General features: G+C 48.4%; 1 protein-coding gene across 1 annotated transcript in view; it reads right to left on the bottom strand.

Annotated features, from left to right (window-relative positions):
* Positions 1-21,925, bottom strand: part of LOC146813447 (sulfotransferase 6B1-like) — a 184,621-nt gene that overhangs the window by 63,686 nt on the left and 99,010 nt on the right. Inside the window, exon 4 of the mRNA XM_085620206.1 lies at positions 1,962-2,088. Coding sequence (XP_085476332.1) covers positions 1,962-2,088 — 127 coding nt within the window. The remainder of the gene's footprint in view (positions 1-1,961; positions 2,089-21,925) is intronic.

The raw sequence follows: 21,925 nt of genomic DNA, 5'->3' as shown, positions 1-21,925 counted from the left end.
TTCTGGCCTATGGAGAGCAGGTAGCCTTCAATAGTGAAAAACGAAAATGGCTGTAATTCACTACTAGGACATGCCACACACATCAGGGCATGTCCTACCTTATGCCTACAATGCACCCTGCCCTTGGGCCTACCAGAGGGGTGGCTAATATGTAGGTAAGGGAAGGTTTAGGGACTGGCAAGTGGGGGCACTTGCGCAGTCAGCGCGACAGTCCAGACTGCACGCAGGGTCTGCGGTGGCAGACCCTAGACACATTTTACAAAGCCGCTTTCTGTGGGTGGCGCAACCAGCGCTGCAAGCCCACCAGCAGCATTGGCATTCACAAGCCCTGGCACCCCTGGTGCACTTTACTGGGGACTGACAGTGAATCCAATAAGCCAATCATGAACCTCAATTACAGGTACACTTTACCTAGGGAGCACTTGCACTGTGGCACGGATTAGCCGTGGCGCAGTGCCCTGAGCGGACAACACCAGCAAAACAATCGAGGCACACCATCAAAAAGTGGAAGGGCAACTCACGCCAAGGTGCCAGGTCTAACATACTTCATGTCCAGAGGTATGATGAAGTGCTGTGTGGACCAGAACTAGTGCTTTAAACAGTATCCTCTTCCTTATTGGGAGCCAGTTGAGGGCGTGTAGGTGCGGGGGACAGGTACATTCTCGGAGGTAGGCTAAGGAAAATATGGGCTGCCATGTTCAGGAACAATTGAAGTCTGTGGATCAGGTAGTCGGGAAGTCCTAAACACAGGGCATTTCTATAATCCAACCTTGTGGCTATAAGTGCCTGGACAACTGACTTCCTAGCAGAGAATGAAAGGAAATGTAAGAACATTTTTTAGTATGTGCAGAAGCCCAAAACATGTGCCTACATCAGACATGCCCGAAACCAGTCCTAGGATGCTTGTTTCCAGTCCAGGGAGGAACTGGCCTGGCAGTTCGGGCTGGACTGTTTCCATTGCGCGCAGGGTCAAGACTGATTTGCATATGGCTGGGTCCAAACTGGAATGGCATGGTGAGCAAAAAACGATGGGTTTGAGCTCAAATCTCTGTACTGGGGTGAATGTATGACATTGTTCTGCATTCTGTCCATCAATTGTTATTTTTTTATTTGTCTCCCCGAGTGGGAGGGGTATGCCCAGACGTGGGTCCCATGCTCTCAATGCCACTGGAATCAAACTATCCTGGCTAAATAGGGGTGAAACCCTGAAACCAGTCCTAGGATGCTTGTTTCCAGTCCAGAGAGGACCTGGCTTGGCAGTTCGGGCTCGACTGTTCCCATGAGGCACAGGGTCAAGACTGATATGCATATAGCTGCGTCTGAACTGGGGTGGCGAAGTGAGCTAAAGATCGATGATGGATTCAACCCAGATCTCTGACTGGGGAGAGTGTCTGAAAAGTTTCAGCGCTCTGTCCATCATCTCCTTGTGTTTGCTTTGTTTGCCCTAAGTTGGCAGGGTTTGCCCCGGCGTGGGTCCCTTGCTCACGTTGCCACTGGATTCAAGCTATCCTGGCTGATGAGGGCTGTTAGACCGAAACCAGTCCCTGGATGCTTGTTTCCGGACCAGGGAAAACAAGGCTTGGCAGTTCGGGCTGGACTGTTCCCATGAGGTACAGAGTCAAGACTGATTTGCATATGGCTGGGTCCAAACTGGAATGGCATGGTGAGCAAAAGAACAATGGATTTATACCGAGATCTCTGTACTGGGTGAATGTATGACGTTGTTCTGCATTCTGTCCATCAACAGTTCTTTTTACATTCCTACTGCAGCATTCCCACTCTTTATCCAACTGATGTAACCAGACCAAGACACTGCACAGTTCATGGTAATAAACAAGGAAGCAGGCTGCGATGCTCCTCCACAGTGCAATGCGCCCTTAAACATGGCGGCCCACCGGAGACACCATTGACAACAAGGTTTTCAAGCACTCTTCGGCCATTTTCAACAAAAAGAAAATTACCTTTTCCACTGATGAAGTCCTCAAAACACTCATCCCAGGAGTTGTAGCTGGGCATGACAGACAAACTATTACAGAAGTGGAACAGCGACACTGCCGTGTCTTTGGGATTTCGAAACACCACCAAAGTCTGTTGGGGAAGAATTCAATATCGTAAAGAAGAGCACGAAAAACAGCTTCCAATTCTGTACATTTTTAAAAAGGCTGACGTGCAGAAATTCAATAAGATCACACTGCCAGGCCAAGTCATAACAGGACTACACTCAATCACTTGTCCTAATTAACTGCTTGATCAGTGGAATAGGTCTACACAAAGCCTACTTGTCCTGAGTCCATGGCCCGCACAGCATTGGACCAAACCACCCTTCGCAGGATGTTGAATGTTCTTTTTTTCTACGCTGCCTTAGAGCGGGGAGCTGGGGTAAGGCCAGCGACGGCGGATGGCTATCATGTGTCCCAGTTGAACCCAGACCTGAACCAGAGACAGATCTTTGGCACTAGTCAGGCTGGGACCTTCATTGGCTCTCCTATCTATACCCAGTCACAGACAGCAGACCTATCCCATGGGAATCACAAACGGTGGCTTTAAACAGGCCAGGTGCTCCAAGGGGACACTGCACTGACGAGCTTGCCCCAACACAGCAAGGGTGTCCCTGAGGTTACTTAGAATTTATAGACGTTGGCATCACAAAGCGATGCTATCCCTCAGCTTACACAGATTTTACGGACTGGGATTTAAAAAGGCCTTGAGTTATTAGGTTTCTACGGATCTCAGCATCAATGACCGAGATACCCCTCAGGTTGCACAAACTGCACACAATCTAGATTTATATTTATAATCTTTATTGCTGGATCAATACAAATTGCAAAAGCATCTTCCCATCACATAATATTAAAAACTATACCACATATACTATTTAAAAATGTACCAATACAATCAAATCAAATCATCTACATCAACAATTACAATAACATGATATTGCACATTTCACATTTTAAAGGAACAGCGTGTACAACATACTAATTTCCTGTATCTAACGACATATATAAAATACATGTCAGGATTCGTCCTTTCCCGTCCCTATGGAGCAACCCCGGGACTCACCTCTCGCAAATCCCTTTTCTTGTTTTCAGCTTCCGGATGCTGATGTTGCCATTGGCAATTCTGGGACTCCGGACGTCCCGGGTTTCTGGTCCTTTAATTCCGGAGCTAACCTGCAGCAAGGCCCCACCCCTAACGGCTACGCGGGACCGGATTCGCCAACATGTAAAGGCTGGACCGCCAGTTTCGAGCAAAGCGGTGAGGAAGGCGATCCACAACACCCAAGACCAGCGGAGCCCAGAGGACGGAGCGCTGCTGCTACGGAACCGAATCCCGACGCCGGACAACGCTACGAGGATCCAGCAGGCATTCCCCGCCAAGCGCCCAGCCACCGACCTGGAGGTTCGTGGCTTCAACAGGTTCGGGACCAACTGCGGGGGTCTGGGAGACAGGCGGTTACCTCATACCCGGGTGGCAGTTAAAGCGGGTGGTGTCCATAGCCTTGTGTACCAGGGTGAAGTCCCTGTCTCGGTGTTGGTTCCCCTACCCTTTCACGTCCCCGGCATGCTGGTGCTCCCTCACTTACACCCACCCCTCATCTTTGCAAACCCGCCTGATAGTAAAGGCTTGTGTTTTCTTTTTCTTTACATACCGCTACTTGGAAAGTCCGTGAAGACGACGCGACCTCAGAGGAGCGAAGAGCTGATTCCCCATCGAAGAGAGTGTGGACAGTGTTAATTTGGACTTTTTGCATAACCCCGAACTCTGTTAGCAGAATAAACTTCCTTGCAATCTACCTACCGGCTTCGTGCATTCCTTTACCCCGCAGCAATACATTAATAGAATACTTCATTAGTTTCTAAGGCAGAATATTACACATGTTGTATTTTAAAGTGCTAATGTGCAGTAATTGAAACGACCATCATATTAAGACAATGATTAGGTGCATCAAAAGTTACGATATACAGGATATAAAGAGAACGTAAACGATTAGGCTCCAAAGCCATTAAAACAGTGGCGCTCAACCTTATTATATCAGACATTTTTCAACTGCCATTAAAATTTTTACCGATTCACATAATAGCGGAATTGATTCGCCAGAGAGTGACATCATTAAAGCCTAACCAGCTGATCTAACCCTGCTCTTCAGAAAATGTGGTTTCAGAATGGTACGTCAAAGGTTAATCAACTTGGGGCACACACACACTATATGCACTAATATTTCTTGTGGCCATCCACATAGTCTACAATTAAAATCTGGCCACTGCTTGATCCAGGATTGCGTGCCCTCTTTTGTTGGATTTATTCCCATACGTAACCTTAAAAACATATTTTTAAACTTTGCTGAAAAAAAAGCAGTCAAATACGGCTGAATGCGTAGGGATTGGTATGAATTAATCACATACCATGCATCATTTTTCTCTACTAATGCATTTTTATCCAGCTTGAACGATCCAGCTTTGCTAAGTTTTTTTAAGATTAACTTATAATTGGGCATTATCAGATCTTGCAGTCCAATTTGCAGACCAATATCTGTTAGGGAGGTTAAAATATAAGATCTCCATTTAGCAGCATAGGCAGACTTATCTATTTCTAACCAGCACAGATTCAGTCCTCACACAGCTGACCTCACAGCGCCTGGTGATGGGGTGCCCGAGGTGCACCTTGTGAGCACACTTGAGAATCCCAAGCCGTAGACTCTCCAGAGAAACCATCCTGTCATCCTGCATTACATGCCATTTGCAACAGAACGCTGCTCTACAACCTTTACATAGGCTTGAAGACTCCCATGCAAACTCTGGTCTTTTGGCCAATCGTGTTTGACAAAAAAACAATCATTCCACTCCTGCTCGGTACCGATAGAGACCTCTTCAAGGTCCACGGCCGCCACAAGATAATCCTTCAATTCTTCATTCGAAAACGCGTCACCATCATCCTAAATAGGAAATGCTGAGAAGTAGCCTGCCCTGCCAGTATTCCCTCAGGTGGTAAACAGTCAGAATATCGAAAAAAAAATATCGACTGGACAGAATATCGAGTTTTTAATATAGAATGGACAGAATATCCAATTGCTAAAATATAGTGGTGAAGATTATCGAAAATCAGGTAAGAAATATCGATTAACATAATATAGAAGTAAGTAATATCGACCGTCATAATATAGTTGTTAAAAATATCGAATTTTTTTATAGTGTTTTAAGTGTTAGTATAAGTGTTAAAAGTATGTATTAATTTTGGAATGTATGTTTGAATATTTTTAAAGTAATGAATTTTATGTTATTTAATTTTTGTGTAATTTAATTCCGTAGCGGTTTGTGGATTTATAGGGGATTAGGGTGGGAAGTAATTTAATTATAGTACATTAAATAATAATTTTTAGGAATTATTAATTATTTTTAATTTAATTTTGCGTTTTACTTCTGTAGCGGGTTGTGGGTTTATAGGGGAATAGGGTGGGAAGTAATTTAATTGTTATTAAGTAATTATTAATTGGTATTGAAAATTAATTGGTTGTTGATTAATTATTAATTGGTAAATAATTTGTATGAATTGGTAATTAATTTGTATTAATTGTTTAATTGATAATTATGTTAATTGTATTAATTTATTATTTGTAGCGGGTTGTGGGTTTATAGGGGAATATGGTGGGAAGTAATTTAATTGTAAATAATTAATTATTGAAATAATTTTTGCATATTGATAATTCATTTATTATTAATTAATTATTAATTGGTATTGTATTTATTAATTTTTGGTATTGAAAATTAATTGCTTGTTAATTAATTATTAATAGGTAATTCATTAAAAAAATATTGGTATTTATAATTAATTAATTATTAAATATTGTGTGTTGGTAAGTAATACTTTTTTTGGGGTATTAATAATTAATTTCTTTTTAATAAATTATTAAATTATTATTTTCCTTACTATTGCACTCACTGGAGTGGGAATAGTAATTTTTACCCCTACGCTATCCAACGCTTTCCCTACTATTGCACTCACTGGAGTGGGAATAATAATTTTTACCCCTACGCTATGCAACGCGTTCCCTACTGTTGCACTCTTTGGAGTGGGAATAGTAATTTTTACCCCTATGCTATCCAACGCTTTCCCTACTGTTGCACTCACTGGAGTGGGAATAGTACATTTTACCCTCCCGCTATCCAACGCTTTCCCTACTGTTGCACTCTCTGGAGTGGGAATAGTAATTTTTACCCCTACGGCATCTGACGTTTTCCCTACTGTTGCACTCACTGGAGTGGGAATAGTAAATTTTGCCCTCCCGCTATCCAACGCTTTCCCTACTGTTGCACTCTCTGGAGTGGTAATAGTAATTTTTACCCCTACTCTATCCAATGCTTTCCCTACTGTTGCACTCTTTGGAGTGGGAATAGTAAATTTTACCCCTACGCTATCCAACGCTTTCCCTACTGTTGCACTCTCTGGAGTGGGAATAGTAATTTTTACCCCTACTCTATCCAATGCTTTCCCTACTGTTGCACTCTCTGGAGTGGGAATAGTAAATTTTACCCTCCCGCTATCCAATGCTTTCCCTACTGTTGCACTCTCTGGAGTGGGAATAGTAATTTTTACCCCTACGCTATCCAATGCTTTCCTATTATTGCACTTACTGGAGCGGTAATAGTACATTTTACCCGCCCACTATCCAACGCAAAAAATATTGAATATTGTTAATTAATATTACGTTAATATATATGTATTAATTTTTTTTTACTTACAATAATTATTTATTAATTTTAAAGTTATTTAAGTATTTTTAAGTATATTTTAGTTAATTATATGTATTATTTCATTAATTTTACATTACTTTTAAGACATTTAAAAAATTCGATATTTTGACCAACTATATTTTTTACAACGATATTTTGGATTCTATACTTTTGTACTTACCCGTTTGGAGATAGGGATTCGATATTTTGCCATTCTATATTTTTTCCTCGATATTTTGGCAGGTCGATATTCTCCTTCTCGATATTTTGTCAGTGATCCCCCTCAGGTATGTGAACAACAAATTGATATTGAAAAAGCCTAGAGGCTAATCTGGCAGGCCTCGGGTGGTCTTGCGTGCCTTCCAGCCTCGGGTGGTCTTACGTGCCTTCCAGCCTAGGGTGACCTTACGTGCCTTCCAGCCTAGGGTGACCTTACGTGCCTTCCAGCCTAGGGTGACCTTACGTGCCTTCCAGCCTAGGGTGACCTTACGTGCCTTCCAGCCTAGGGTGACCTTACGTGCCTTCCAGCCTAGGGTGACCTTACGTGCCTTCCAGCCTAGGGTGACCTTACGTGCCTTCCAGCCTAGGGTGATCTTACTTGCCTTCCAGCCTAGGGTGGTCTTACGTGCCTTCCAGCCTAGGGTGATCTTACGTGCCTTCCAGCCTAGGGCGATTTTACGTGCCTTCCAGCCTAGGGTGGTCTTACGTGCCTTCCAGCCTAGGGCGATTTTACGTGCCTTCCAGCCTAGGGTGGTCTTACGTGCCTTCCAGCCTAGGGTGACCTTACGTGCCTTCCAGCCTAGGGTGATCTTACGTGCCTTCCAGCCTAGGGTGGTCTTACGTGCCTTCCAGCCTAGGGTGATCTTACGTGCCTTCCAGTCTAGGGTGGCCTTACGTGCCTTCCAGCCTAGGGTGGTCTTACGTGCCTTCCAGCCTAGGGTGGTCTTACGTGCCTTCCAGCCTAGGGTGGTCTTGCATGCCTTCCAGCCTAGGGTGGTCTTACGTGCCTTCCAGCCTAGGGTGGTCTTACGTGCCTTCCAGCCTAGGGTGATCTTACGTGCCTTCCAGCCTAGGGCGATTTTACGTGCCTTCCAGCCTAGGGTGGCCTTACGTGCCTTCCAGCCTAGGGTGATCTTACGTGCCTTCCAGCCTAGGGTGGTCTTACGTGCCTTCCAGCCTAGGGTGGTCTTACGTGCCTTCCAGCCTAGGGTGGCCTTACGTGCCTTTGAGCCTAGGGTGGTCTTACGCGCCTTCCAGCCTAGGGTGGCCTTACGTGCCTTCCAGCCTAGGGTGGTCTTACGTGCCTTCCAGCCTAGGGTGATCTTACGTGCCTTCCCACCATTCAATGTCCATATCAGTGGCTTGTGGTCAGTCCTCAAAATGAAATTTCTGCACCATACATAACAGCTAAATTTATCCAAAGCGCAACAACAAGCCATTAGTTATTTGTCAATTAGCGAAAAATGTAACTTTGCCTGTCTTAAAGCGTGCAAATCATAATGCATAGTCACCCCTTGCTCCGTTCCTTCTGTAAAGACTGCACTCAGGCCATAGTTGCTTTCATGGACTGTAATGATTTTAAAGGATTATAGGGTAACAATGCACCAGCATCAGCTATTTGCCCCTTAATCTATTCAAATGCCTTTTAAAAATATGAATCCCACATCAACAGAACTCTTTTCTTAATTACTGAAACATCTCATTTAGGAGGCATAGTCAGATATAAGATGTGAATACAACTCTAAAAATTCCACAAATGCCTTCAAAACATATTTGTCTTTGGTTGGATGAGTCTCCTTAACAGCTTTGATAAGACCAGGTCATAGTTTACACCGTCTTTCGTCACTATATATCTCATATTTTCAACCTGCTGCTGAAGAATTTGACATATTCCCCTTTTGACTACTACTCATAGGGGGATATTCTCAAGAACGTGTGATAACCATTGCAAAAGTTACTTTATGCAACCTTCAACATCGCAGTCTATCGCGAGAAACTTACGCCGTGTTAACCAAGTATTCACAACACGGCGGTACCATGCGATAGTCACCAGATAATGCGTCAAATGGCAGCGTTAAAACCAACGCCACGCCGCAAAAATGCGAAACACGAACGCAAAAAAAGCTGCGATGAGGCCAAGCGTGATACAAAAAGCTGCGAAAACCAGTGGCAGGCCTGCAAATCCCACGTGTCTGGCAGGAAAATGCACTATAAAAGCAGAACAAGAAAAACACACCAGAAACAATCCAAAATGCGCAGCAACGGATGCACCCTGACCGAGCGCAGAGGCCAACGTGAACCCCCCAAGCCCCACAGACCATCAGCAAGGTACATCAGGGTCGGGGAAGGCCAGGGAGAAGAGGTAGAGGAAGACAGGGTGCAGTACGCAGGAAAACAAGACCAGCGTCACGGAGATGACAGAACACTACCATCAACTGACCCACAATCAGACTACCTTGAATAGTGTCGAGGAGGCAAATGGAGGAGGCCAAGAGGCGCTTGCATGACGTGAAAACCGAAACCAGGCACAAAGACGCCGCCATCAGGAAGGCAGCAACGGCAACAGGAGGTGGGAGTCCTGCACCACAGGAGGAGCTGGAGGAAATGGAGGCCAGTCATCAGTGTGGAGACGGTGCAAGGAGGTGGGAGTACGGACACAGCTCGAGAGGACCTGACACAACAACAACAGGGTGAGTAACGACCATGGACTGGGGGACTGGGGGAGATGGGCACAATAGCACACATGCTTTTGATGTCCCTCATCCCAGTGGCACACTGCAGCACACACACATAGCAATCACAGCACATCCCATGACAATGCGGCACCAAGTGCAACAACGACACTGCAGAACAGGGGACACAACTGGGTCTGCTCATGCGCAGAAACAGGCCAATCACATCTAACACAGCAGGGAACTGTGAGATGCAAATGTACGGGTACAACCTCACAGCCGTCATGTAGTCCAAATGTCCACTCTCCCCCCTCAAATTGCCAGCACCGCCCAAACAGTCACCATGTACATTGTCACACAGTCTGCATGTCAACAAGAACAATGCGCCAACATACATGTCAACACAATGACAACATGCATCTCCCCTTCACATTGCAGAGGGACAAAAACCACCTCCAGCAGGTAAGACCAGACAACCCATCAGTGATGCTGGAGAGGACCACCACCCCTTCGACACCGACGCCCTACAACTGCCCATGGACATCTCAGGCAACCCACCCCCAGGAGCAGGGCAGCCAAACTACATAGAGGAGACCCCAGCCCCTGGACAGACCACACAGCAGGCAGGTAGCACCCGCCACCACGGCTGGCTCCCAACACTTCACCGAGGCACACATAGCATTCCAATGCCAGGTGTTAGAATGCCAAAAGGAGGTGGCCAAATAGGTGCAGGTTGGGTCAGAGCTCATGGAAGCCAAACTGGATCACATACATGGGTGTCTAAGTCCCATCAGGGACCACCTACACCCCACAAAGGAGACCCACACTGCGACAGAGACACATGCAAATGTACATTCCCAGTACAGAACCACAGCCCAGGGGCACGCACATATCAGTCACACACCCACATTGGCTCAGTGTACGACAGCCCAGTCCACTCCCCTTATGAATTGAGTGGGTGATGACAAAGCTATCTGTCCAAGCTCTGACCCGCTGCCTGCGGTTACATGTCTGCATCCGCTGTACACAGCACAATGTAATGTCGTGGGGCCCAGGGCCCTCATGCATACCACAAGACCACAGGGACACACGCATATATCATGTTGAACTGGCTACGGGCATGTGCGCCCTGCCCCTTTATTGGCAGGGTCAGTGACGCCTGTGCTGGATGTGTGTGGGGTGAGTATAAGCCAGCCCGCATGGAGTGCTTGGTGCTGGCAACAACTTGAACAGTGGACACCAGTGCAATGGAAACAGAAAACACCTGCATAACCGAGTCAACTGCTGAGCAACATGGAGGGAGCCAGAGCAAGTACAGATGTCACCCAAAATACAAACAGAAGTGTCCGTGAGTTGCAGTGCGCTGGGGTTGGGGCACTAGAGATGAGTGTGCTCATGTGAAGAAAATGTCTAGGATTCTGTCCCTTCGGGTTTTCCTGATGCAGATGCAGTGGGGTGTGTTAGACCTGCATCAACTTCCTCATCAACGTCCCAGGTCTCTCACACTGCCTGAGGTGACATTGCTGCGCAACCTCTCCACAGCACAAAACTCAATCAGTAACGGTCCATGGGTTGCGGTGCACTGAGTAAGCGGCACCTGGAGTGCTGAGCAGGGGATCAGGCGGATGATGGCATCCACTACAGGTCTGAGCAACTTCGTTAGTCGTCCAGTACCACTGTTTCGACTCTGGCAGACGGTGGTTGGAATTGGCCCTGGCGATGGTGGCGTGTGCCTCCTGCGGTGATGAGATGTCCGGGCTGGTCAGAACTTGCATTGATGTGTGAGCCCTTGTGGTCCACAGTTGAGGCCGGAGGCAGCGGACAGTGCAGGGCCACATGCACATGGCGTCGATGACCCCAAGACCACCGTCACAGAGGTCATCCAATATTCATTCAGACAGGGTCCATGACTTGAGCTGCACAGAGTTAGTGGCCTCGGATGCACAGCGGCCGGCACAGGCACACCACCATGGGAGGGTGGCTTGCGGTCCACTGAGGTAGGGCCACGCAGACTGAGCAGGTCCTCATCGATGTCGAAGGTGAATGTGGCAGAGGGTTGCGGAGGACAGTGGAAGGTGTCCTCCAGGGCATGATGCAGAGGACAGAAGCTATCCGGAAGCAGCAAATGGAGGAGTGGAAAGCGACAGCCTCGTTGCCACCACTAATTCAGTATCAGCTGCATGAGGATGAAAACTACCCCCTAGTCCATAGACTCAGACGCCACCAATGTACGAACAGAGAGTGTCCACGAATGTCAGGTAACAGACTTAGTGGCACCGTGGCTGAGAGGGGATGTAGACTGTGATGATGCCCGTACACTGATATGAACTCCGGCATTGCCAAATCAAGACTCTGTGACCTACTAGAACGCAGTGTAGGCCGGAGGTAGTGGTCAGCAGTGGGCCACAGCCCCGTGTCGTAGGCTTGCGATGCACAGAGTTAGTGACACCAGGGCAGTTGTCGGTAGTGTTCGATCACCTCCGTAACGATGATCTTTTTTTCCTCCCAAATGCAATGCGTCATCCTCTTACGCCTCTCCTTGCGTGCAATGATATATACTCTGCTTTGAATAATCGATATCCAGTTACAATTCTGTGACCTACTCGAGCGCAGCGTAGGCCGAGAGCAGTAGTCCGAGTGGGCCCACAGAGTCTTGCGGTTGTGATGTACGACTGAGACCTGGTGGCACCACATCGAAGGGTGTATAGTGACATACACTCAGCCTTAATGTGCTCTGCCATGGTGCAATCAAGACTCAGTTCCAAATGTGTGACCTACTTGTCTGCTGTGCATGCTGGTGGAGTACGTCAATGAGAAAGGATCACTGCGGGCCTGTGTTGCGGAGGCCGTGATGGTCTGAGGTGGCTTCCAAGGTCACAGGCCTCTGGCTTGGAGATTGCACTGGCACGTGGTCGGCCCTCTTTGACACACACCGATGTCGGCAGGTGGGCATTGAGGCTTGGGTGCGCAGGGACGGGCAAGACTGGTTCGGGGACCAGCGTCCCGGGGTGCAGCAGGCGCACAGGATCGCTGGCAACACCATTCATGGCGTCGGCCTCGTGGCGGGGTGAGAGGTGCCGCTCTGGCAGAGACGTTGGGCATTCCAGAAGAGGACCACACCCAGAGTTACGTGCCTTTTATTCACCCCCCTATGCTGGCCTGGCATACGCCGGGCCAGCCCACTCCGCTCACGCTTACGGGGGGGACGTAACAAGCTGCATTTCCGCGATATTCCCCACTGGCTGGGTTGACATGGTTGCGTCCACTGTCCATTACACTCCAAACACCAGCGGTGTGTGTCGGCATGGATATGTGTGTGGTCTGCATACTGCAGTCTGGCCAGCACATCCACGCCACACTTGGCATTGTGAACAGTCTCATTCATCGGTCACTTGCCTCCTTTGCACATGCCTTGTCCCCACCTCTTCCGACATTCTGCTATTGTGTGGCCCAGGTGCCATGCCGTTGATGGCTAATGTACATGGCTGGCCCAGGTTCCCACAGTGAGTTGTGCTTTCATGTCTGGTGGGTGTGCATGTTGTATGTGAGCTCGTGGTGTGTGCATTTCCTGTGTTATGTGTTGCATGATTGTGTAGTTGACGTGTGTGGTGTGTGCATTTGGTATTGGCCAACGAGCAGTGCATGTCCGTAGGTGCCATCCTGGTGGCGCAGGTTGATGATGGGCTGTCGGAAGGTGTAGGAATCATGCACACTGCCTGGGTGGTTTGCAGCAGCGTTGGTGGAGATTCCCCATTGGTCCACTATTGCCTGCACATTAGTGGGATACGTGCGCTTTCTGTTGCGCTTATTGTGTGCAGTGTTGCCAGGGCCCACTAGTAGGACATGTTTGCAGTCAATTGGCCCCTGACACGTGCGGGATGCCAGCTGTGGCGTACACGCCTTTCTTGGTCTCTGTCTGTTCCTGCGCAGTGTGTGGGAAGTATAGATAGTGGGATACCAAGCTGATGGTGTCATCCATGACAGTTGTGAGGGACTTGGATTGGCCTGGCTGTGTGACTCCTCCGTCTCAGGTGGATGTTGGTTGGAGGGTACCAGAGGCCAACACGTGCAGCACGGCCAGCAGCTTTGTCTGAGGTGGGATGTTGGTTGTCTGCTGTGTTGGTAGCGTCAGCCTGTGGGCAATGGTGGTCAGATGCAGAGGAGGGTTGTCACTTTGAGCATGTAGTGGGCAATGACATTCTCTGGTGTTGGGTGTGTAAGGAAGGTGCATTTTCAGAGGGTCGCTGTCTTTGTTTGCGCTGCCTCAGTGTTGGTCCGGGGGGGGGGGGGGGGGGGGTGTCCGGGGGGAGTGGGCGTGGTTATGGGGGTGGTGGCAGTGGGTGTTGGGGCCCTCTTTGGTGTCCGGCCCGCATGTTCAGTGGCTCCATGGCATCTGTTGTTCTTCAGGTGTGGCTCTGGGCTGGGCCCCGTTTTGTGGTGCAGGCTGCTGTCCGAGCAGGTGTTAGTTTCCTGCTAAAGTGCCTTATCGCCTGTTTTGTGTTTTTATCTCCGATCTGGCTGGCCATTGAGAATGTTGAAGTGTGGTGTTGTCGCTGCTTTTTCCTCTGGAACGCCTACTCTGCATCTAATTAGCGATAGTTGCCGGGATCATCTGTGGCGATGTTTTTAGCGCTGCTATCGCAGGTAAACTGGTGCTATGGGATGTTAGCACCGGCTTGTGAATGGGGTGATAAATTTATCGTGACTTTGGCTGCGATAAAATGCTGTTAACTCGGCGATAGCTCCTTGAGAATATGCCCCTGAATTTTTGGAAAATGCCAAGTACCATGTATAGGATAGCATCATGTGCCTCACTGTTTTAGCATAAATCAAAACATCATCCTGACACACAGCCGCACCTTATACATCCTTGAGCATATGATACATAATCTGCTGAAAAACAGAGGCTGTCCAAGCCAATCCATATGGCATTCAACAGTACTTCAAACACCCACAAGGCAAAATAAATGCAGTCTTGATTCTGTGTTCAAAACTTCTTGTTGTTAAGCTGTGAGATCTGTCTTGGTGAACCACAGCACCACCCATCGTTATTTTTATCACGGGATATGCTTTTACCCAAATTTCCTTGTTCAAGTTAAGCAGGTTGACACACTCTCTCAGTTCACCAATGTGCTTGCAAGCTACAAGTAAAAGTGAGAGACAAAACGGAGATCCTAGTGGTTCAATGCTGGCCCGAGACAAAAAATATGCAATTCTTTTTCAAGCTCCTCTCTGATACTGAAAGGTACACCTAAAAGTTTGTGTTTGATAGAAATTGCCCCTTGCGTGACCCTGTCTTCCGTTTAAAACCTTTGATTCTTGCCAGTTCTCCAGAAAAGTCTCTAGGATAGCTTACCATTAATACCCCTTAAACAGTACTTGCTCTTTGGCACCATATCGAAAAGGCATTGGTGAAACCAACCTAAAATGTTCAACCTGTTAGTGGCCACATACATCTTTCCCTGTATTCCTCTACCCTTGAATTTAAAGTATGTCTTTAAAATGTCCCAATAGGCCAATTTTCAGTCCCTCACATGATGTGGGGCCCAATCAGAATGGCATTAGCTTCTTTTTACCCAAGTGTTTTCGAAAAGCTTCCTTATTATCATGGTGATCCTTGGCCTCATTCTAGTGATAGGTGCAGGATCTTATCCGCCACCCCAACATCTACGCATGCTTCACCACAGTCTACGGGGTTGTTTTCCTTCATACATTCCTATTTGAAACCACTAGAACCATAACATGCATTCCTTCTTGTAAATATGTAATGTCATTTTTCAATAGACGTTTTTCCCTTGATCTGAATTCTCTTGGAAATCTGTCCCTTTCTTGCTTAACGTCACAGATTGACTCCAACCTGGAATTGTTTAGTTCTCCTACTCAACCTTGAGAGGCTTCTATATTTTTAGCTATTTTTGTTGTTTGTTCCAAAGATGGACTAACTAAAGAGAGCGTTTTTGCTGTATTCTTTTGTCCCATTGGCCAAGAACAAGTTGATCAGTGAATCCTTCATATTCACAATCTGCTAAAAGTCTCGGTAATGCAGTGACATATGAATCAATATTTCCTCTTTGTCTCTGAACCGCAATACCAGGTTGGACGTCAAAGCGTCTTTTTAGCTTCTTAAATACTTCTTGGTACTCATTTTAAAAATCACGTTTGGCTAATTCAATGTTTGACAGATGTTTGAAAATCATCCTTTCCTCAAATCCCAACAAATTTATAAGAAGGAATTTCTTTCATTCGGATCTCAATCTTAAAGAACCCATTGCTCCCAAATTAGTTTTACAAGTTCATACAACGGTCTACTGTGTAATTGATGTATCTAAGGAATTTCCAAAAATGGAGGCCGTAGGATTACTGATTGCATGGAAGAAAGAATAAGAAGTAGATGTGACAATCAAGATTAACATTGCAATCTTAAATTGCAATTATAAATACCTGAGAATCATGGAAAGAGTAATACCAGATAAGCAATGGCAACCACACAGATGGCAGAGGAATGTATCACAGTCTAGGTAAAATAACTTGTGTTAAGGATGATAAGTCTGAAATGTTGATACTGATGAACATGTAACAAGCATAAGCACGTATATCACTATTAACTTGGTACAACAGCTCTGTCATTTAATAACCTGAGTTGTATTTCAAGATGGCACTCAGTATTGTGAAGTGTTTGTCACAATCAGAATGGCTCCTTTGGTAGAACTGAAACTCGTGTTTTCTTTACAAGGCTAAATAACCACATAGTGAGTGGCATGGGTCGCGGAGCTGACACAATAGTGCTGTGGTTTGAAAATACAATATATAGGCCTTGGAACTTAAGGTGTATTCCACTGCAAGTTGCTGACACTACATGGCCTTGTGACGTGTATGCTATGTGAGGGAAAAGGGTCTATGTGTTTTTAGGTGGCCAATGATAGAGCACTTTCCTTCATGCAAATTCTATTGCAAATCCAGGTTCAAGCAGCGCCCTTCGATGCCTGTTGAGGTTTGCATGAGGGAAAGCATCAGAGTCAAAACAGTTCAATACTGTGAAGCACATCCGGCTCCACAAGGAAGACAGAGAGTGTTATTTTTAAACCCTGAAGGTTTATTAAAGGATTAGCAAAGTTACAAATTCAAAGGCTCAAATCAGTTATAAATCAATAATTTATGGCTGTATTAGTCAATATGTACTTCAAAGAAATTCAAAATCATTGAAGCAAGGTGAACTATTATAAAGTTGTCTCAAAATAAAGTTGTTAGACTTGGGGGTCTCTGGTTGGCGCAAGGTTGCCCTTGTGTCAAGCAGGAACCCTCTCCTCTACGTCAGGGCGCAGGATAACCCCTTTTGAATGACCCTTGCTCACCCTCTAGGTGCGTGGCGTGAGCAGCCAAGGCTATTCTCCAGGCGATAGTCAGTTAAGCAGTTGCAATCATACACACAGTAAATACATCAATCCCCCCAGAAATAGACACCAGACTTGGATATGTAGAAAAATACGCTTCTTTATGTAAAAATAGGTATATATCTCAGCAGACTTATCACAAGACCAATAACGTTTTCTTTAGGCCACCAGATTGTAAAGCAGGCAAATGTTCTTTGTTTGCAATTTCAAATGGATACTTTGTAGTCTCTCGCAAATGTTACTTGTGGTTCCAGTACTTACAGAAAATCGGCCCGGGCCCTACCGCGGCTCACGCATCGGGCGTGAGCGCACCTTGAAGACAGCACGGCCCTCGGGCATGATCGACTCCTGCGGACGGGGAAATAAGGCGTTGCGGGCCCCGAGCCCGATACTGGACCTCTTAAGGAACGTGTAGTTGCTTTTGGGAGTCGGCACGGGAGGGTGCGACTCAGCGATGATGGGAGCACCTTTGGATCCTCTTGAGCGGGTGCGTGTAGTCAGGCAGGCGCGGCCCACGACCCTCAGCACGGCAGTGCAGGGGTCTCCTCAGCGGGGGCGGCGCGGCCTGATCTCAGGTCGAGATCGCGAAGCGGGGTCACAGGGTACGGTCCGTGCAGCTGGGGACCCGGCGGGGATTACGATCGTCGGATAGGAATTCCGGCGGGAGGGGCGATAGCGCTTCAGCGCGCTCCAGTAGCAGGCGGGGGCAGAGGCGCCGGCGGCCTAGCCCGGGGCAGAGTGCGACTCCGGTCGGAGCGAGGCTCTCAAGGGGGCAAAGGCAGGCAAGCTCCCGAGTGTCACAGCCCTAGGAGGGGCGATGAGGGGCGCAGTCTTCCTCAAGCGGGATGCACACACGGCTCGAGTTTCAGGACGAGCAAAGGCACAAAGAACCCACTGGTCCTGGGGTTCTGTTCAGGGGGCAAGCTCAGATCAAGCCCTTGGAGAATGTTTAAAGCACAAAGCAGCAAAGTCTTTTCAGCAAGTCTCTTCCTCTCCTTTCTCAGCAAGGCAAGCAGCAGGCCAGTCCTTCCAGCGTCTTCTTCTCCTTCTAGTCGGGCAGAGGTTCTTTGTGGTAAAACAGGATTCTGATTTCTTAGGAGCCAGGCTCCTACTTTTATACAGTGATTCTTTTGTTCTTTAGCGCCAGGGGGCCTGGGCCTGGCTCAGTCCAGTTCTGGAGCACTTTGTTATGGTGACTCTGCTCTTTCCTTTCAGCAGCAGGGCAGAGACATCAGCCGCTCCACAGGGGGCGGAGCCGGCTTTGTGGTGGCAGAGCACAGGTCTATTCAAGAGTCAAGGTGTACTCCTCCCACCCATCCTGGTGTAATCTCTCTACCCACCACCTGGCAGCCAGCCCGTCTCTGGGGATTCCCCAACCCTGCTCCTTACTGTTGCTAGGCAGAACACACACACACAGCAGAGGCGGACTGAAATGGCCAGACAAGTAAATACTAACTTTCTAAAAGTTTTATTTACAAACGCAGGATATTAAAATAAACTTTACTAAAAGAAGTATTTTATTATTCTGAGTTCAGGTATACTAAACTTGACATTCTACCATGCTCTATGAGTCCACTGGGGTCACAGCGTGTAGGGACTCCAGCAGCCCATTCTGGCCTATGGAGAGCAGGTAGCCTTCCATAGTGAAAAACGAAAATGGCTGTAATTCACTATCAGGACATGCCACGCACTCAGGGCTTGTCCTACCTTACACCCACAATGCACCCTGCCCGTGGGCCTACCATAGGGGTGACTAACATGAGGCAAAGGGAAGGTTTGGAGGCTGGCAAGTGTGTGCACTTGCCCAGCCAGCATGACAGTACCAGACTGCACGCAGGGTCTGCAGTGGCAGACCCTAGACACATTTTACACGGCCGCTTCTGTGGGTGGCGCAACCAGCGCTGCAGGCCCACTAGCAGCATTGGCATTCACAAGCCCTGGCACTCCTAGTGCACTTTACTGGGGACTGACAGTAAATCCAATAAACCAATCATGAATATCAATTACGGGTACACTTTACCTAGGGAGAGCATATGCACCTTAGCACTGGTCAGCAGTGGTAAGGTGCCCAGAGTCATAAAACAGCCAACAACAGGTCAGAAAAAATACAGGAGGAAGGCAAAAAATTTAGGGATGACCCTGCAAAAAGGGCCAAATCCAACACAACCCCCTTCCAGCCAAAACGCAGGGTAGACCAAACACCACCGTGATGGTCTTCCCTACTTGGGGCTATAGAACAAGGACCTGGCCCGCAACTGCAGGGGCAGACTCCATTTCTACGCCAATCTGAACCTATCGGACTCCCTCTGTCCATACTCTCAGGGCCCACCAAGCCAATCCATGGGGAACCCTTCTCCTCACCTGTGGACACCACCTGTGCAGCACCTAACCTTAACTGGCCCACAGGTGTGTCCCAACAGACAGACAGCAAAATGCTACAGTGGCCACTGACAGTAGTCAGGGATGTGACCCAGGCCGTATGCCTCTCAGGGCTCTCAATCCTCTGTGGCGCCAGGGAGCGGGGGGCAGTAGCCCCAGGTGCTTGGCACCCTTTGTCCATTCTCCCCCTTGTCAGGTCAGGTATGAAATCCTGGCACTGACCCACCAGCCCCAGGACTGTACCCGGCGGCTGGACCCAAGACTGGGGTGGCCTCTCCCACACCCGGTCCTTCTCTTTGGGGCTCTGTACCCTCCCACCTGGAGTGGTACCCCCTTCCAGAATTGCCAGGGCACCTGGGGCAGGTGTCCTGCGCAATTCGCCCACCAGTTCAGGTGTTCTATCCTGCAACTGGGCGTCCAGGTCAGGGGGGACACCCTGAACCTGGCCCTCCAACCTAGGGTCTAAACCCTTCAGTTGAGCCGGGGTCAGAGGCAAGGACTCCCTCCCTCGGCACCCCCTTCCAGAGTACTGCCCACTCCCAACTGGCGTGGCACCCCCAGAAACAACATGGGTCAGGACACTGATTACAGTAGTCCCACCCTCCAGGCCAGACAACACTTGAACCTGGCTTCCCAACCCTGGGACAAACCCATGCGGTTGAACGCTCGCCTGGTGCACCAGGACTTCTCGGGGAGCATGCATGCCCCCCCTGAGGGTGACTCATAACTCATGTGTCGTGTGACAGTCTGCCTGGCGCTGATCTCCCGACCCCTGTCCATCTGACAGTGCCTGAAGATCCCCCAGGACAGAAGTGGTGTCACCATGGTCACTCACGGGGGACACAGCCCTTCTGGCTGGCCCCTGACCCACTGGTTCTTCCACTGGGGACTCTTTCCCCCTCTCACCCCTCAATCTGGACCTCTGCACCCTCCCAACTGGAGCGGTACTGCCAGACACCAGAACTGATGGAGGCCTGCTTACAGACACTCCCAGCTCACCAGACACTAGGGGATCCCCCTCAACGGGCGGCCCATCAGGACAGCCTAGGCTCCCCGCCTGGTGTTCCCTTAAAGAACCATCCAGGCTCTGAGACTGGGTTTCGGGCACCTGGGGGCACGCAGCCCCACACTCACTCCTTCTCCACTGAGACAGGACGTGAGCCCCTACGCCCCTCCCACTACCATGGGACCTAGCTGGGCTACTCTACACCACTTCCACCACTCTGGGTTGGAAGATACCTGAGCCAGTCCCCACAGGGTCACTCCCCAATGCCTCTCCAGACCCTTTGGGATCCACCAAAAGGTCTGCCTCCAATGTGGGCTCTCTTCGGTCAGAGAACTCACCCTCACACAGGTGTTGGCATAGCTCTGGAAAACAGGGACTTACAATATGCTCTCCCACAATTGGATCACACAGCCCCCTAGCAGGGTTAACCAAACTATCCTTCACCTTACCATCCAGTGCCTCACACACGTACTCCACACCACTCTCCTGAGGCTGGCATGACAGTATCTGACTGTCTCTGTCCCACAACCCACACTCTTCTGGGCGGACTTCACACTCACCCGCCAGGACTTCAATTTTGGGGGAACCCCTCTCCCTGTACCTCTCAGCTAGAGTCAGTAGAGTGTCCCTCCCTCCACTAGGACTATGAACCCCTGCGCCAGTTACCCTATTCCCTTCAGGGATACTGCGCACTACTGGAGCTACCTCATGCCCTTGAACCTCCTGGTGTATGTTAACCCCCTCCTTCAAGTCAGGCGACACATCTCTGGGTGTGCGTACTACTCTCTCAGCACTGTAAAAGTCAATATTGCTGCCACCAGAGGGAGAGCGGTCTAAACTCTTGAGCTTGCGATCCAACTCCCTCATTTTTAGATCATGATCCATTTGGCGTTGTTGTGCCTCCAAGGCCAACTTCTGCTTCTCCATTTCCATTTGTCCTGCCAACTTTGCCATCTCCATTGCATGCGCCCTGTCTGCTGCCCTGTCTGCCAGCTCCTCTGGGGACAGGACTCTGCGGGGCTCCACAAGGTTGTCGGGTGGGACGATGTCCCCCGCATTCTGTGGGTCTCTTGACTCTTTCCAGGCTCTCAACGCCTTGAGGTACTGGTTCTTCTTCCTGAATCCAGCATGGGGGACTCTGAATTTTACACTGTAGCCTTTCAATTGCTCCATCGTGTAGCCTTCCAGTCTCTCCCAATCCACCTCATCTATTCCAGAAATCACAGAGAGTGCTCTTCCAGCAGGGAGTGAGCCAGGCATGGTTGCAAGAATGGCAGATGTCTCAACAAAGTTCAAAAAATGAAAACCTGTGGCTGCGTTACTTGGTCTGCTCTCACTATGTGGTGATTAATAATTCACTGTATGCAAATTACAAATGCAAATTCGAAATCCCAGCCGCTGCCAACAATGTTAGACTTGGGGGTCTCTGGTTGGCGCAAGGTTGCCCTTGTGTCAAGCAGGAACCCTCTCCTCTACGTCAGGGCGCAGGATAACCCCTTTTGAATGACCCTTGCTCACCCTCTAGGTGCGTGGCGTGAGCATCCAAGGCGATTCTCCAGGCGATAGTCAGTTAAGCAGTTGCAATCATACACACAGTAAATACATCAATCCCCCCAGAAATGGACACCAGACTTGGATATGTAGAAAAATACGCTTCTTTATGTAAAAATAGGTATATATCTCAGCAGACTTATCACAAGACCAATAACGTTTTGTTTAGGCCACCAGATTGTAAAGCAGGCGAAT

Source organism: Triturus cristatus, chromosome 7 (assembly GCF_964204655.1).
Source record: "Triturus cristatus chromosome 7, aTriCri1.1, whole genome shotgun sequence".
Lineage (NCBI taxonomy): Eukaryota > Metazoa > Chordata > Amphibia > Caudata > Salamandridae > Triturus > Triturus cristatus.
The sequence above is the reverse complement of the archived record's forward strand: the minus strand, read 5'-3'. Positions and strand labels throughout refer to the sequence as shown.